This window comes from Anser brachyrhynchus, assembly GCF_964034855.1.
Source record: "Anser brachyrhynchus genome assembly, chromosome: 8".
Lineage (NCBI taxonomy): Eukaryota > Metazoa > Chordata > Aves > Anseriformes > Anatidae > Anser > Anser brachyrhynchus.
Genome location: NC_137702.1, coordinates 19,532,009 through 19,549,593, shown reverse-complemented (window position 1 = coordinate 19,549,593; position 17,585 = coordinate 19,532,009). Strand labels below are relative to the sequence as shown.

Sequence of the window (17,585 nt, the reverse complement as noted above, 5' to 3'; positions counted from 1 at the left end):
AAAATTCCTTTTATTTTTGGAAGTAGAAGAACAATTTGAGTACCTTTGTCCTTGCTTTCTCTCTCTCTCTTTTTTTTTCTTTTTTTCTGTTTTTTTGTTTTAATTATACAGAGAAAAATATTTTTCTCTCTTGGAAGTCTGGGAAACTGTAAGTGATTTCTTCATGTACTCATAACTGCATTTTTTTGCTGTTGTTATTTATGTTATTTTTTGCATTAGTAAGTAAATATTGCTGACTACTCAGTTTGAAAAAAAATCATGCTACAACTATTTCTTATGCGTAGACAATGGTTGGACCATTAACTGTAAGGTGCAGCTGTAAAGTGCAGATTGGTTAACTTCATACTGACCATATTTCTATTTATACATACATCAAACTTTAGCTACAAAAGTTATTCAGCCTCTAACAGTGTTTATTGCCTCAAAAGAGCAACAGCCAATTACTTTATATGCTGACACTGAATTGTCGAACAAATTCCTGTAGTTGGTTGAAAAGGCTGACTCTTGCCTCTAGATGGTCCAAACAATGGTCAATGAAAACTTTACCTTAGGGTTGTGTTTTGTTATGTTTTATTTTATTTAGCCATGCAAAATGCACAACTGATGCGCACTGAGATTATCCTACATGCATGTTTTCTCAGTGTTGCTTTTCACATCTTTATCTGAAACCACAAGGAAACAGATGTTTGACCTCCTAGTGTTCAAAATAGGAACATGACTTAATGTTCTGTTGTGTAAGAGATTTCTGCTAAAAAGTCAATGTTATTTTTAAGGTTGAACAAAACCAAGGCAGCTAACTCAAAACTGGATACACATATTCTGATTTAGGTCCTAAGATTTGATTTGTTCTCCCTACAAAGTCATTAAAAGAAATTTGACTGAAATCATTGCTTTATGATAAAGGAATTTGCACCACCTTAATTGTATAAATTATTACTGCCATATGACTTGGAAAAACACATGCTAAAGATCTATCAAAGACATAATGCCATCCTTCTTTGCTGAAGTTTTTAAGCACATGCTTCAAATCAAGCAGATTCTAGAGTGCTTCATAAAATACATTTGGTCTTTGTGCTCCACTGCCTTGACAAATGGGGAATCAAATCAAATAAATGAAGCAAATGACATCTTTTTTACTGCCTCCTTTCCTTTGTGACTGAGAAGAGAACCTGAGATCTTTCTAATATCAATCCCCCACAAGTCTGTAAGAAGTTGAAATATTACAATGGTCATAGCTGTTGCTGACAAAAATATACCGATTTTGTTCCACAATGACCAAACTCCCACAGAAATAGTAAAAGACAGAAACAGAAAATAAATAAATAAATAAATAAATAAATAACCACAAAGTAAATTAAGTTCATCAATCTACATACATCATGTTTTTTCTGTCTCATTAGCTCCATAGCCTTTACAAATGATAAATGCTTGTAATATTGCTGTATTTTAAGTGTATGCTAGAGTCTGAAAATACATTGAACAGATTATTCAAGAAACTGTATTGTTCTTGTTCATTGTCATTAGTGACCCATGTATTTTGATTCTTATGAGGCAATGACATATAACAAAAAAAGGTTATTTTCAAGTCTTATCTTTTGTTCAGCTCATTTATATGGGACATAAATACATCTATTGAGATAATGCACCAGATGTTATTCAGGGAATGACTATATATTTGGAATAATATCTGTAAAATAATCCATTTTCCAAATGCAAATTACTTTCTATGCATGCCCTTTTCTTCCCAGCATAAGTATCCTGTAAAACGCTACTTTTCTAGTGTGTAATTCCTTCACACTGCAAAGCATCATTCAAGAATTTCAGTGGTATATACCAGTCGTTTCTTTTCAGTCCGTGACAAATTTCTTTAATGCACCCTGACAAACATATATTTTACTTCTGCAAGCATTCATAAAGAAAAAGTACATAGATTTTAATCAGGATCTCCCACCAGCTGAATACAGAATTGTTTTTGCTAAACTTAGAGCAAGTCTGTCCTTTGTACCACAGAACAGATAGAAAAGAATTTCATTTGAACCAACCACCCTTCCAAAAACTCATCTGAAAGTGGGTCTTGGTCTTTTATCTGCACCACAGAAAACACACTGAAGAGTCTTCTGTTCATGTTAACACTTCTCTGTCCTCCTTTATTAATTCAAATGTTTTTCAGATTCCAACCTCTCTGGGCAGTGATTTTTTATTTATTTTTATTTATTTTTATTTATTTTTATTTTTTAATTATTTTTTGTTAATATCTTGCCTAGTCCAGAAATGACTCAATTCTGATGACACAGAAGTAACAAAATACCAACAACCAGATTTTAAGTCTGTGTGACATACTATAGTCAGCTACCTGCTGTTTAAATGCATGGCTTCTGCATTTAAACACAAACACGCTGAAAGTACCACTCCATTCCTCTGCAGATCTGTTGAAATGTTAGGCTAGTGTTTCTCACAGTGTTTGTAAAGTTAGTGCTTGTGGTATAGTTTCCTCCGTTCCATTTCCATTACACCAACTACTAGAAGTACATATTGCATAACGTGCAGGACACTAGTTCTGATACTGAAGAGTGGGCTACCACAGTCACTGAGAAGAAATTTTCCACAATAAAACATGACATTTGATTTATAAGACACTCCAGCACAAAGCTTCAACGGGATTTAAAACACATCTTCTTTACCCTTTTCCCTACAGTTATATTTTCATCTTCTTGAAAGTAACAGTCTTTGGTGATTTTTTAAAGTCCAGCTACCAATAAAAAGTGAATACATTAATATATCAGAAGTTACTTAAAAATTCCAAGCCCTTACAGTTGCCTACAAAATCTTGGAAACGTGGCCAAATATGACTTAATTTAAAAACATATAAGCAAATAAAACAGGGAAAAATGACAGTAACAGTATTCTAACATTATTATTGTCATTTTCTCATGGATTTGAAGAAAATTGCTTCATTTTCTGTTGCCCACTTCAGTTCTAATGTCAAGATTGGGAACACTTTGAAGGAATTATGTGATTTTACCCACCAAGATACCAGATAGCAGTGATCATTTGCTTTATATACTAAGGAGAATTTACAATTATAAAGCTATGTCTATTGCAGTACAGACATTAAATCCATCTGTTCATTCAAAGATAGTGTTTCTGGTTTGGGCTGCTGTGTTCAATACAAGTAGAGGACCTTGTAGTGCTCTACCTAGCACAGATAATAACTGCAGCAAAGATTCCAAAAAACAGACTTCAATCTTCCAAGAACAGTGAGTGAGTAGCTAGTTTGCTAAGCCCTAGAAATGTTCATGCCTCCATATCTCACGTGCTATTATCTCCCTTCAAGACACATATGTATAGCTATTTCTAGTGAGGTCATGTGAGCTTACAGGTCTTACAGGCCTGAAAAGAGTAGCAAAATACCATTGGTCTTTTCTTATGCATTATCCCATCTCAGAAGACTGGTGTTTGAATGATACCAAGAGCCTGGAAAACAAACAAACAAAACAAAACAAACAAAAAGAAAGAACCACCTTTTGTCCTCTACTGCCAAATGATAAGGTGAGTATAAGACATATATGGGGCCTTATGGATTCATCCCAGGGTAATGAAAGAAGCATCTGATGTCATCATGAGACTTCTCAATTACTCTTTAACATTCTTGGGAATTTGGAGAGGTCCCTGTTGATTGGAAACTGGCAGATGTTGTCCCCGTCTTCAAGAAGGGCAAGAAAGAAGACCCTGGTATTTACAGGCCTGTCAGTCTCACTTTAGTGACTGATAAAATTATGGAGAAGATCATTTTGTGAGGCATTGAAAAACACTTGAAAGACAACACAATCATTTGCTATAGCCAAGATAGATTCACATGGGAAAGTCCTGTTTAACTAACAATTTCCTTTTTTGACAAGGTTACCCCCCTAGTGGACAAAGGGAAGACAGTAAATGTAATATTTTTGTATTTCAGCAAAGCTTTTGATACCATTTCTCACATTATCCTTCTGGACAGAATATCTAGCATACAGCTAGACAGGTACATGAGATAATGGTTGAACAATTGGCTGAAGGGTCAGGCTCAAGTGGTAAATGGGGTTACATCAGGGTGGCAACCAGTCACTGCTGGGGTTTCCCAGGGCTGCATTTGGGGCCAGGTCTCTCGAATGATTTTATAAATGATCTGGATGCAGGACTCAAACGCATACTAAGTTTACAGATGATGTCAAATTAGGAGGAGTGGTTGAATCCCTAGAGGCTGGTGAGGCCTTGCAGAGAAATCTTGGCAAATTAAAGGGCTGGGCAATCACCAACCATGTAAAATTTAACAAGAGCAAGTGCCAGATTGTGCACCTGAGACAGGACAATCCTGGATATACATACAGACTGCAGGACTTGTGGCAGGAAAGCAGCCTGCGGAAAGGAATCTGGGATTAATAGCGAGCTGAATCTGAGTCAAGAGTGTGCCCTGGCAGCCATGAGGGCCAACCGTACACTGGGGTGCATCAAGCACAGCATTGCTAGCTGTTCCAGGAAGTGACTATCCCACTCCGCTCTGCGCTGGTGTGGCCTCATCTCAAGCACCGTGTGGGCACCACAATATAAAAAAGATGTACAACTGTTAGAGTGTCCAAAGGAAGGCTACGAAAATGGTGAAGGGTCTAGAAAGCAAGACACGTGGAGCAGCTGAGGTCATGTGGTTTGTTCAACCCAGAGAAGAGGAAACGGAGGGGAGGCCTCATCACGGCCTACAGCTTCCTCATAAGGGAGAGTGGAGGGGCAGGCGCTGATCTCTTCTCTCTGGTGACCAGTGATAAAACCTGTAGGAACAGCACGAAGCTGTGTCAGGGAAAGTTTAGATTGGATATTGGGAAAAGGTTCTTCACTGAGAGGGTAGCCAGGCACCAGAACAGTTCAAGAAGCATTTAGACAATGCTCTCAGGCATATGGTTTGATTTTTAGGTAGTCCTGTGTGGATCCACAAGCTGGACATGATGATCCGTGTGGGTCCCTTCTAACTCAGGATATTCTATGATTATACGATTCTAAGTAGGCAGAAAATCATCATTAATGCTGTATTTCTTTGATGCAGTTTTTGGTAGGAAATTAAAGATATTCTACAGTTCCAATTTGTTCCCTATAAGTGAAATGCTGGGAAATCCTAAAAATAAAATCCTCTGCTAGAAAAGAAAAAGTCAGTGGTTATAATTTTATTCAAATGAATCATATCTCCATTTAAATAAAAGCATATATGTTGCAATGTGTCTGTGAAGTAAAATTCTAAATGTAGCATATTTATTTCTATAGTGAGCAAACACAGGACTTATTTAGATATGAGTTCAATTTATGGATGCACTTAAATAGTAACAGAAAATGAAACCCAGGAATATCTGACACATTGTTTTCAAAGCAAAATATGAACACTTGGACATAGACAATTAAGCATTCCCTATGCTTTCTAGCTGAATATGCAAATTTGACATTCAAATCAGACTTCTAAAAAAAACCTCACCCATGTCAAAACACGCAATTCTTAGAATATGAGGAGTCCAAAATTTAAGCCTTTTTGCTTTATCTTTAATTACTTTGCCGTTAGTTCAGTTAAGGGCAAGGGACTTCAGCAGGTTATCATTTTGCTCCTCCCAACTGTTTCAAAAGTCAAGTGGTTTCCCCTGACAAAACATGTAGTGGATGGAATTTTTAGATGAGGAATTTACAGGAGAGTACCATGCAGAGAATTCATTATAGCTTGAAGAGGAAGCTACTTCAAGAAGGTGGCCTTGTTGTTTGCATAATATGTTTGCCTGTTGCAAACTAAGGGTAACTGCTGAACTGATTTAATGAATTGCATGTATTTTTGGTATCTAAAAAGAAGCATGGAGCTAGTTCTGGAAGACAGAGGGTCAAAAATCTGATCATATGAAGTAAAAAAATATTTTATGGGATACACTGTTAAGATGTGCATTTACCAATACACATACACAGCACTACCGAATGTAGATTAACAGGACAAAGGAATCTAATGAACTATACTTCAGTGCCACTTGGCTTTTAAGACTGACAGACGTAATGTGCCTCTCCATTCTCACATGATGCTGTGCTGTCTCGCTCCTCAGGTGAGACTAGGTCTGAGTTTGGATTTAGTATTTCCAGTTCATGGTAGAAGTTCTTACCCCATTCAAGTACTTTAGTGCCATTGTTCCATTGCTTGCAATTCCAGTATTCTGCACTATTATAAATTTTTGTAATATCACATCATATATCATATCATATCAATTATATTACAGGGTCATGGATTATTACCATCATTGAACAAAAGGCATCAGAGTGCTCTACAAGACTCCAACCCTACTTCAGGACTATTTTAAAGGCTAACATGGAACTGTGGTGGCAATTAGGTGTTGGAGGATAACAAAAAATGTTTTTATAAATGTATTAATGGCAAGAGGAGGGCCAAGGAGAATCTCCATTCTTTGCTGGATGCAAGGGGGAACATGACTACTGAGGATAAGGAAAAGGCTGAGGTTCTTAATGCCCTCTTTGCATCTATCTTTACTAGCCAAACCACTTATCTTCGGAGTACTCAGCCTCCCGACCTAGAACTCTGGGACGGGGAGCAGAAGAACCCCTCCACAGTTCAGCTGGAGACTGCTAGAGACAGGCTGCTCCACCTGGACTGTCACAAGTCATGGGGCAAGATGGAGTTGGCAGATGTGATTGCTGGGCCACTTTCCATCATCTATCAGTGGTCATGGTCATCCGGAGAGATCCCAGATGACTGGAGACTAAGTGGCAGCCCATGGCTTGGACAGGTACACTCGTTGCTGGGTTAAAAACTGGCTGGATGGCTGGGCCCACAGAGTAGTGGTGAAATGCAGCCGGCGACCAGTCACCAGTGGTGTTCCCCAGGGATCAGTGTTGGGGCCCATCCTCTTTAATATCTTTATTGATGTAAATTTAGATGAGGAAATTGAGTGCACCCTCAGTAAGTGTGCAGATGACACCAAGTTGAGGGGAAGTATCGGTCTGCTAGAGGGTAGGAAGGCCCTGCAGAGGGACCTGGACAGGATAGGTTGATAGGCAGAGGCCAGTGGGATGAGGTTCAACATGGCTAAGTGCTGTGTCGTGCACGTTGGCCACAACAATCCCATGCAGTGCTACAGGCTTGGGGCAGAGTGGCTGGAAAGCTGTGCAGAGGAAAAGGATCTGGGGGTGTTGGTTGATGCTTGCCTGAACATGAGCCATCAGTGTGGCCAAGAAGGCCAACGGCATCCTGGCTTATATCAGGAACAGTGTAGCCAGCATTGATTTTTCCTCTGTACTCTGCTCTGGTGAGGTCGCACCTTGAGTACTGTGTTCAGCTTTGGGGCCCTCACTACAAGAAGGACATTGAGGCCCTGGAACATGTCCAGAGAAGGGCTGCAAAGCTGGTGCGGGGCCTGGGACACAAGTCCTGTGAGGAGCAGCTGAGGGAACTGGGGTTGTTTAGTTGAGAAGAAGAGGCTCAGGGGAGACCTTATTCATCTCTGCAACTACCTGAAAGGAAGGTGTGGGGAGCTGGGGGTTGGCCTCTTCTCACAGATAACTAGCTTTAGGACTAGAGGGAATGGCCCCAAGTTGTGCCATGGGAGGTTTAGGTTGGAAATGAGGAGACATTTCTTCTCAGAAAGAGCACTCAGGCATTGGAACGGGTTGCCCAGGGAGGTGGTGGAGTCACCATCCCTGGGGGTGTTTAAGGAAAGGTTGGACGTAGTGCTTAGGGGCATGGTTTAGGGGGTGGCATTGGTAGCAGGGTGATGGTTGGACCAGATAATCTTGGAGGTGTTTTCCAACCTTAATGATTCTGTGATTCTGCAAACTGGCATCATTGGAAGATCTATGTCATTACTCTAAGGCAACATTTTTTTAACTTTTAGGTATTCAGCAAATGTACACAAATGAATAATATCAAAAATCCTCATTAGATTTAAAGCAGAAAAAGGGCCAGAAGAAGTGATATGAATTGAGGAACCAAAGTTGTATTACTCTTGACTAAAGAAGTTATCAGGAGGGAAATGGAAACTGTGAAATACATATCAGACAGTTTCTACTGCACTCTGGATAAATGAAGAATGAACCTAACTGTGAAGGGTCTGAGCCAAACTGTAATTAAGTTAATTTTCTTTTTTTTTGGTGGTGTCGGTCAGACTCGAAATTCTTCTTGCTTGACTTAAACTATCTTTGGTGTGAAATGACTGAAGAACAAGTTCAGCCTATGACATCATTTGGGCTAGCACGAAACCTAAAGAGAAGAAGAGAAAAACATTAGCATAGCAGAAAATCTGTTTATACATACATATATATATCATATACACACATAAACATATGTGGACCTTTGTCCACCAGATCTTAAAAGCATTTACAGCAACAAACACTGTTATGAAGACATCGCTGCCTATGCACAACCTGGCATTGTTGATCTATCCCATTCACACTCTGTGTCTCTTTGTCTTGTGTTTTCTCTGGGATTTCATCAATTCTAGAAAATGAACAGTAGTCTTATTGAGTATCTTGAGTCCCAAAGTCTATTTGATAGTCATTGCAGACTTGACGTGCAGCAGTCTTTGTTAAGAAACACTGATCTTTACATAAACAGACTAACCTTTTTAACTGGTATTTTGTCAGGACCGGCTGAAGGAAGGAGGGGGAGAGAAGAGGGGGAGAGAGCCTGTACTACTTGTTGATGTAGGAGAAAGTGTATTTCAAGGCAAAGGGGAAAGATGGTATGCCTTTCATTTTTATAACTGCGTCAAATATATAATTACACATATGCCTACATATTTAACAGCTGCTACACCTGAAATGGACACCGTATTTTTTTCTTCATTAACAGTAGCATCCTTCCTCTACTTCTTCCCTCATCTCTAAAGAAAAAAAAAGAAAAAAAAACACACACACAACACCACCAACAACAAAAAGCAGACTAAATCATTACTAAGAACAAATTACTTCATGATTTTTTACTATAAAAATGACTTAAAAATGCTGATAGGAGCAAAGCAAGGTGATGCAAATGGGCTTCTGCAACTGCTCAAAAAGGATTGTAGAAGCAAAAAACTGCCTGATTGACATATGTACGAACACTTCACCCTAGTGCTCAATCAGATGATTGAGAGAAGACAAAAACCTTTTTGATCAAAAAGGTCAACAGAAATGATGTGTCTTGTGAAGAGCATATGTAGCACAATGAACAAGAGCTGGTGTTATACTGGCAGCCACCCCATTTTGTCCAATGTATACATCACATGGTCTATATGATCGCTTTTCTTACTGATCCTGGAAAGCATATAAACATGGTGTAAACATGGCCAAGTTACCTTACTCTCATGTAAAGATGCCAAAGCTTCTTGTTGAGCTGCAGCCCATTCCCTGTCAGTGGCTAGCTCTCAGTTTATTAATAACAAGCTCTCAGGCTAACTATGCCTACGGAATTATGTGTTTACTTGCCATAAACATGCATGTCTGGTTACAGTACATATATGTAAGAGCGGGACAGAGCAGAAGGGGTGGAGGGTGGGAAGGAGGATCAAGCTGCACAAATGCTGTCGCTGGCTCCCCTCCCACACACATACACCTTGAAATTCAGCACACACTCTGGAGCCACTGTGCGAGGAAGAGGGAGATTTTTTCCACCAAGCCAGCTCGTGATTTCCATACAGAGAGCCAAGAAGCGCAGGGAGGGGAGGAGGGAGGGGGGAACGCTTCGTTTAGACAGTGCAGGGAGGGGGGCACGGATGCTCAGCGGGAACACTCTCCCTCCGCTTCCCCAGCCCTACCGTCCACCCTCGGTGCCCTCCCCTGCGGGACGAGGGTTCCCCGCGCAGCGTCCGCCGCCTGGCGCCCTCCCCCGCTGGGGACGCGGAGCGGGCCCCGGCCACTGCGGCCAGGATGGAGCCGCAGCCGCCGGACGGGCAGCCAGGCGCCGGAGAGAGGCAGCTCCGGGGATGGGGGGGGGCACGTCTGCGCAAAGAAAAAAAAAAAAAAAAAAAAAAAAAAAAAAAGGGGGGAAAAAAAACACACCCACAACCAACATCCAAAACAAAGGGATCTGAAACAAAGGCTTCTCCGCGGGCAGGGGAGATGCTGAACGCAGGGGTCCTCTTACCCGGTCGATACCGCCGCTGTCGCTCGCTGGACTGCGGCTGCAGGAGGACGAGGGCCGGCAGCCGGCCCCGGCCGTGCCGCTCCCCCGTGTTCCGAGGCCCGGTGCCCCCCGCCCTGCTCCGCGCCTCCCCGCGTCCCGCCGCGCGGGGCTCTCCGCGGCTGCCCCTCCCCGCGCTATCCCTGCCTCCCTCCCTCCCACCTCCCTCCTCCCTCCCGGGGGGGATCGGCGGGTCCTGGCTCCGGCGCGGGGACCCCTGCTGGTGTCCCCTCCCCAGCGCCCCAGCCCGCCCCTCTGCCGCAGACGGCGGGACGAGCGCGCCTGCGGGTCGTCTGCTGCACGGTGCAGGCTTGTCGTTGCTCGGCCCGGGTCGGCGAAATCCCTCTCCTCCTGCCCGCTGTTCAGATCCCCCGGTTTCCTTGAGGATCACCACCACCATCATCCACAACAACAACAAAAACACAAAAACAACAGCAAAACACAAAACAAGAAGAAGCACACACACACACACACAAAAAAAACCCAACACCAAATCCTATCCCCTCCTCTTGCTATTTGGATTTCCTTCCCTCCCCCTCCCCCTTCAGTTTCTTTGGGTCTTGTGCCTCTCCCCCACACAGACACAGACACACACACACACACACAGGCACGCACGGTGTGAATGGTTTTACTTGCCGCTGTGCCACAAGGAGCTGCTGATGGTTTCCAAAGTCCCACCACCACGCAAATCCCTCCTTTAGCTTGAAGCTGAAGATCATGGACTGTATGTTTGGATTCGGGATGCATTTTTCTCACAGCCGCTTCGTTTCCTGAGATTTCACCCGGTGAGTAGGTTTTATTTCACATTCAGATTGCTCGTCTCCACCAAACAGACCCTCAAAAAAAAAAAAAAAAAAAAAGGAAAGGAAAAAGGAAAGGAAAGGAAAGGAAAGGAAAGGAAAGGAAAGGAAAGGAAAGGAAAGGAAAGGAAAGGGAAAGGAGGAAAGGAAAGGGAAAGGAAGGAAAGGAACCTTCCAATTGTCTCGTCTTGCTTCTCAATCTTTCAATAGCTTGCTTCTCTCCACTTTCTGAACTCAAAGAAATCCTGAAGCAACAGCCCTATTTGCCCACTCCATTCCACACGTTAGTCACAGCTCTCAGCACTAAGTTGCGATCTGCACCGCAGTCTCACATGCACCGTCCTTACCATTCCGCTGCTTATTCATCACGTTTTATTAATGTTTTCATCAGACACTCTAGCTGCTACATTCTCTGGTTTAACCCTTGCAGACACAGCGACTCGCAGGGATGTCGGAAGGGCCCGGTGTTTTTCTCCGTGTGGGAAGACGGACAGAAATCGCCAGTGGTTACGGGGTTGTGTGTGGAAAGGAGTGGCTGGAGGTCTGCGTGGGGAGATAATGTGGAAAAGTCCATCACTCTTACTGATCCCCCGAAGAAGCTTGGATTGGATTGGGGGCAGGGAATTGTGCCCCAGAAGGGGCTGGAGGGGAAGAGAAGGGATTTTCCAGACCTCTGTCCTGCCGTTTCTGCTCGAAGGGAACACCTCGGGAAGGGAGGCTGGTCTCGCCGGGGGCGCGGAGTGCTGCTGCAGCGCGCTCCCGCTGCGCTGGTGCTTGCCCCCGCTGCGTGCCCTTCCTGTGGTTCTGGATCCCACTGCACGTCCCGGTTGTATTTTTTACTGTTTTAGGGAATATTTATAATTTTGCTCGCCTAGGGTAGGAACGAGGCATTGCCTTCACAAAACGTATGCGCACACACACATATATATATACATATATATATATATATACCCGCCGCGTTCCAAGTGAAGATTGTCTTTTGAATCATGTAGGCACTTCTTTACTTTGACAGAAAAAATACAGAAGAGGACCAAGGGAAATAAACTGTTTTTGTTAAAAAAAAAAAAAAAAAAAAGATTGAGCACCTTCAGAGTGCTATTTCTGGCTAATACTTCCAACATTTTAGCGTCTCTAATTAGCGGCAGAGATCCACCCACATTCAATAGCAGAAGGTAGGGAGGGAACATGTTACTTCTCACGGGGAGGTATTGACTGAGCTCCATTTAAATCTGTCATTTAGTGTGCGGGATAAGCGTGTGTGTGTGTGTGTGCAGTCATGTCTCCAAAGCAGTACGTGCATAGATCATGATAAGGGTGCTCAAGGCTTGCAAGCAGGTAGAGGTGCCAGTGAGAAACACACGAGACCTGAATTTATTGCCTGGTGGCAAGCAGAGAACCGAAAAAATCAATGCCCTCTTCAATATCGTGCTCCCGAGAGTGCTCTGCCCGCCCCACTCCCCTCCCCCACCCCCTACCCCCGCCTCCAAATTTCTGGTTGATGTCGGGAAAGGGGGAGTGAAAAAAAGAGCCCTTCAAGCGTGGGATCCAAAATTCATCCTTCCTCCAGCTCCTCTCTTCTCCCAGCAGCTGGACTCCCCCCCCCCCCCTCCCCCGCCCCCGGCTACTTCCCTCCTTACAGACAAGTGTCTTTCTCCCGGAGGCTGTCCTCCAGCAGATTTTCCTCGTACCGGCATTGCCGACCAGCCGTCCTCTCCCCCTCCCGCCCCCCCTCCTGTACACACCGCTTCCTGCCCCGGCCCTCTTCTCACGGGACGGGGGTAATTAACCAAATCCCAGCCGTTTCTCCCGAATTGCCCGCCTCTGACGCTGCTGCTACGGGGATTCTCCCGCACCAGGCTCCTCAGGAAAGTTTCTGTTCATTCAGACCCCCTTCCCTTCCCAAGTATAGAGGATTACCTAGGTAAGTGCGTTTCAAAATCTCTACCTGATTTTTCACCCTATTTTTGTTCTTTTTTTTTTTTTTGAAACATAAAAAAAAAAAAAGTCCGGGGGGGTTAACTCGCTGCGGGAATAACTCATCCGTTGTTGAGCATCACCTCGCCGTGCTAGTTAAATGATAGCGCTCTGCAGAAGAGATTTATGTGCCCATCAGCAGAATATTTCCCGGGTTTCAGAGCAATCTGTATTTTCTCTGTGCCGACGAGGGTGGGAGATGGTAGGACAGGATGAGGGCAGCGGAGTTGTTTAGATCACAGTCACGGTGATGGATGACAGCGGTGCCTGGGCAGTAAAACTGACACAGGTTGGACAGGGTGGTGTTTCTATACTCAGCAGACAGGGAGGGGGGGCACCGAACCTTTTCCATACAAACATCAAATAAATCAATGTAATTAATGTAGTCTTAATAGGCGATTGTAACCAGCGAGCATGAGGCACGTTTAATACAGAAGATTCCCATTAGCCTTTATGGTTCATTTCCAGCGTCCAGCACTCCCAGACCAGAGGATACCCTCTACTCGAATAGGGCTGGATGACTCAGAAAAAATAAGAATGCCGGGGAGCAGCCTGGTGATTTTTTGCTTAGGTTTGGTTGGTTGTTTTGCTTTTTGTACAAAGGAGTGGCAGCATGTAAATACCTCCCGATCCTCGCGCCTCAGTCCTGGGGGAATGGTCCGAAACAGTCCTCTTCCCTTCTTTTAGGTGTCCAGCCTCTCTGCTTGTTTGTGGCTGGCTTCGCTGTCAAGGATTACCGTTCCCTCCTCTGTCACCTTCAAACTCCCTGAAGCTATGTGGCTTTGGGACTCCTTTTCGATTAGGAGATGATTTTCCATTCTCAAATATTATGAGTGGCAGGCCAGCCCCCAGGGAGGGGGCTCGGACTGAGGAAACGCCTTTAGAGATGCATGCCTGGACCTAACCCTGCGTCATCATTCCTCTAAGTTGTGCCTGTCCCTGGGGGCGAGACGCTGTGGGCAGGGTGGGTGGGGGGCAGCCAGAGGGGCTCGGGGTGGGGGGGGCTCCGGCAGTCCGGTGGCAGCGCCAGCCTCCCACCGATCCCCGCAGGAGAGGGAGGCTTGCTGCTTCACTGCTTCACCTGGCCCTAAGCAGGGGAAGGAGGAACTGAGCCCTTGAGGGACTGGGTGTCTGCACTGCTCCAGCCCTCAGGCCACCCACCGTCCCTGTAGACTTGCGAAGACTGCTTGCGGCAGGGGGCCGGAGGGACCTGACTGGGAAGGGTTAATCAGGGGTTGCAGGGTGCTCCAAGCATGAGTCCTGAGTGCTCCTCATAGATGCGCTAGCCAATCCTAGGCAACAGAAGCATGAACTATATGTAGCATGGTGTAAAAATCGAGGTAAAGAAAATAGGGTGTACACCATCACCGCATATCAGAAGGCAGGAGACCTGATTTTTGGGGGCTACGATTCCTGTGCTACTTAGATATCATCAAGCATTAAAAAAGGTAAGGACTTTGTTACCAGCGATCTGTATTGTGACTGACTCCCGAATTCAAGTGTATCTTCTGCATACCTTTCTTTAAGTGTTAAATCATGCAGTGCAGAGAGTGGAAAGAAGTGGAATATGTTATGATTTACCGTTTGAGAATTTTTTTTTGAAAGACTACATTATTTTCAAGTAGTAATGATTTCTTTTAGAGATTAAGGAAGTGTATGCATGTGAAGTAAAGTAAATTCATGACTGGAAGAAAAATGTAATGCATGTGATAAGTGAAGAATATTCTGTTACAGCATCAAAATCAGTCATAGATCCACATGAAATGAAGGCCAATGTGAAACAGACCTGATTTACAAAGTATATATATATATTGAATAATTCAGAGACGTGCATCTGACAAGCAAGTTTGACAGAAGAAGCAAAAATAACGTATTTGCTCACATCTAACATTACTTAAATATGCCATCACAAAAGAATGCTCTAAAAAGAATAAGTGAAGTCAAAACCTCAAAGACTGTTTATTTTCAAAGACAGGTAACTCCGACATATTAAGTATACAGAGATAAAGCTAGAGTGGTCCTACTTACATTTACAAGATATAAGAAATAACTTCAGAGATAACTTCAGAATCCATTTAGATATCAGAGTTTTCAGACTGCTGTCAATGCCCAACTCCAGCAGTACAAGGGGTTACTCAGTTTAAATATGTGCTCTATCAGCTTTACTGGAAGACCTGGGTTTGAGAATAGAGCCGCTTGATGTATCTCTCTTCTGCTTTCTTTATCTAAGCATAGCAAGACCTGTAGTCTTACACACTGTTGCAGTGCTAATTATCAGAGTTCCAAAGAAGAAATGAAGAAATTACCTACAGTTTCTTGCCTACAACCATTTTTTTTTCTCTCTAAATCATGTACATAATTTAAGTGAGGAAGAAAAAACAAAATCTGTTATATTTTCAGTAAGCTGATCAACCTCCAGTGAGAACTAACCTTCTCAACAGATGCTGAGTTCACTAGAGTTGCTGTTTGGGGTGCTTCTTCATGAAATGCTGAAACCCTGTGAGTGAAAACGTTAACTAGGAAACATGAAAACAAGCAGCTGAATGTTTTACAGATCTTGCTGCAGAAGGCAGCATTTGTTCAACAAACCAGCAAAACAACTTGAAGATCTTGAAGTGATGTAATCTCTCTGTCTCATCCTTTCCCATTTTTTCTACTACAGTCTGAATGGTATTGTGAAGAATCAATTACAGGAGCCTACTCATTGTTTACTCCAATGTATGTCTGAAAAGTTATTTCTTTAGTCATGTACATTGCAGTGATTTCACTCCTCTCAATCCCATGTGGAAACAATTTTTTATGGGACTAAAATAGTTTTATTTCATTTGGACTAATTTGGAATTAAGTTATCACTTCTGGCTATGATCAGTTTAGAAAATATATTGCTTAAGATTTCAACAAAGAAAAAGGCAACACCTAACTAAAACAAAACTCCTTTTTTTTTTTTTTTTTTAACCAGCAAGCTTGCGTCTTCGGTGATTTTTGAAAATCTAAATGGAAAAATGGGACATCAAATAATTTTTACCTAAGTTTTTGCTTAGGAGAAAAAGGGAGTGGTGGTTGATACTTTCTGGAAACCTTACATGTTTTATAGGTGTTATGTGCAGCTCTTTGTTACTCCTCCCAAAGGTTCATCTCTCCTTCTCAAAGTCAGAAGTAGACATTGATTTTTTGTTTTCTGTCCTGAAATACTAGTAATCTCATTTGGGAGTGAAATCACAAGAAAGACATTTTGGCAAATAGAGCCAAAATACTCTTAGGTTGCATTAATAAAACCTGTCTTGATAGACCACTGCAGGCAGTAATTTAAGTTAGTAATTTTAGAAGTTACCTTACTCTTCTTATTCTCATCCTAACACCCAAATAAGTGTGGGTGATAATTTGTTTCTTTGTTTCTTAAATTGCAACCACATTTTTCTTGTGGCATTGTTTTCCTGTTGTTCAATATGTCTGCTGTTCAGTGAGGGCCTGATCTTGCACTATTAAAGTAGATCAAAGCATGGTCATTAACTTCACTGAAAGAAAGATCAATTTCCAAGATAATAAATTGGAACCAAAATTAACTTCAGTTTTAGAAAAAAATGCAAGCACCATGAAGTTAAATACTGCATACAGAGCTGTAGAAGACTTTGCATATTGTTAGTCAAATATTATTAAAATAGTAAAGAATTGAAGGGTTTTTAATATGATCTTATGCTGCTTTTCATCTTAGCATTATATCATCATTGATAAATTAACATTATATATACGTATATATATATATATATAAAGTTGAAGAACATTAAGAGAGCTCCATTTTCTGAAGTTCCTCGCTGAACTGCAGGCATTCAGTACCTTGTGACTCAAGTCGTCATGCTACTGAAACTATTATGTGGTTATTTTTGTTTCCAGGCTCTGAAATTAATTGCTTTTATGTACTATAATAAATGTGAATGCATGAAGATAGTTTTTATATACATATGCACAGGTGCATATAAATATGTATAATTTATACCATACATATATATCCATTTATTCCTCCACACATATGGTATGTATAATTGCTCCTTTGCCCTGGGTAACACCATGCAATTAAGCACAGTCCTTAATTGCATGGTCACGCCGTGTGGTTAAGCACAGTCTTTTTCCCACCTTCCATTGAAAGTCTCCATTTATTCTATATGCCACAAGATAACGAGCTGACAAGAGGAAACAAGGACATTCTCTGCCACGTCAAAGCTTTAAATATTTAATGAGCCTTTCACAAATGCCACAGATTTTGTTCCACCTTCAAAAGAAGATTGACCAGGCAATATATGCTACTAGCTAAGTTAATATTATTAAACAGTAGCGGTTTCTCTAATAACGAGGTGTGATCTCAAGGCTTGTTTGTCAGATATCTTTATAGTAGCAGTCACATTAACGACGGTTAGAAAGTTCTGCTCATTTGCAGTAACACTTTCACGGCCACATCTACCAGCACACGATTAATGAGAAAAGTGATTTTTTGGATATTTATTATACATTACAAATAAAGGACTTAAATCTGGGGAATCAGATCACTACTCTATACCTTTAATCCCATATTATCACTACTGAGAACCGTGGAGAGATCATTTAGCTCTTTCAGTATTTTGTATAAAACAGTACTTCAGAATAAATACAACAGA

General features: G+C 42.3%; 2 protein-coding genes across 9 annotated transcripts in view; one reads left to right on the top strand and one right to left on the bottom strand.

Moving 5' to 3' along the window:
* Window positions 1–545: 545 nt before the first annotated feature.
* LOC308198878 (uncharacterized protein) lies at window positions 546–12,679 on the bottom strand (the record flags this gene model as incomplete). 6 transcript variants are annotated; one of them, XR_013954258.1, is made up of 5 exons in its annotated part: window positions 546–8,263; window positions 8,428–8,500; window positions 8,819–10,982; window positions 11,295–11,801; window positions 12,600–12,679. XR_013954258.1 is itself a non-coding variant. In XM_080602069.1 (2 exons), the coding sequence occupies 2 exons, from the start codon at window positions 10,563–10,565 to the stop codon at window positions 8,235–8,237; spliced, it is 468 nt and encodes a 155-aa protein (XP_080458195.1). In that variant the 3' UTR covers window positions 546–8,234. The 6 variants fall into 6 exon arrangements, 1 of the variants encoding a protein (XP_080458195.1); XR_013954260.1 differs by having other exon boundaries at window positions 10,127–10,982; XR_013954259.1 differs by lacking the exon at window positions 8,428–8,500 and having other exon boundaries at window positions 9,596–10,982.
* The window catches only part of BRINP3 (BMP/retinoic acid inducible neural specific 3), a 245,326-nt gene continuing 238,482 nt past the window's right edge, over window positions 10,742–17,585 (top strand). The window contains exon 1 of one of the 3 annotated variants that reach the window (XM_080602066.1): window positions 10,742–10,947. The gene's annotated coding sequence lies outside the window, so the exon portion shown is untranslated. Of the gene's footprint in view, window positions 10,948–11,798; window positions 12,884–13,924; window positions 14,385–17,585 lie in introns of those variants that run through there. The other 2 variants (XM_080602067.1, XM_080602068.1) reach the window with 2 other exon arrangements.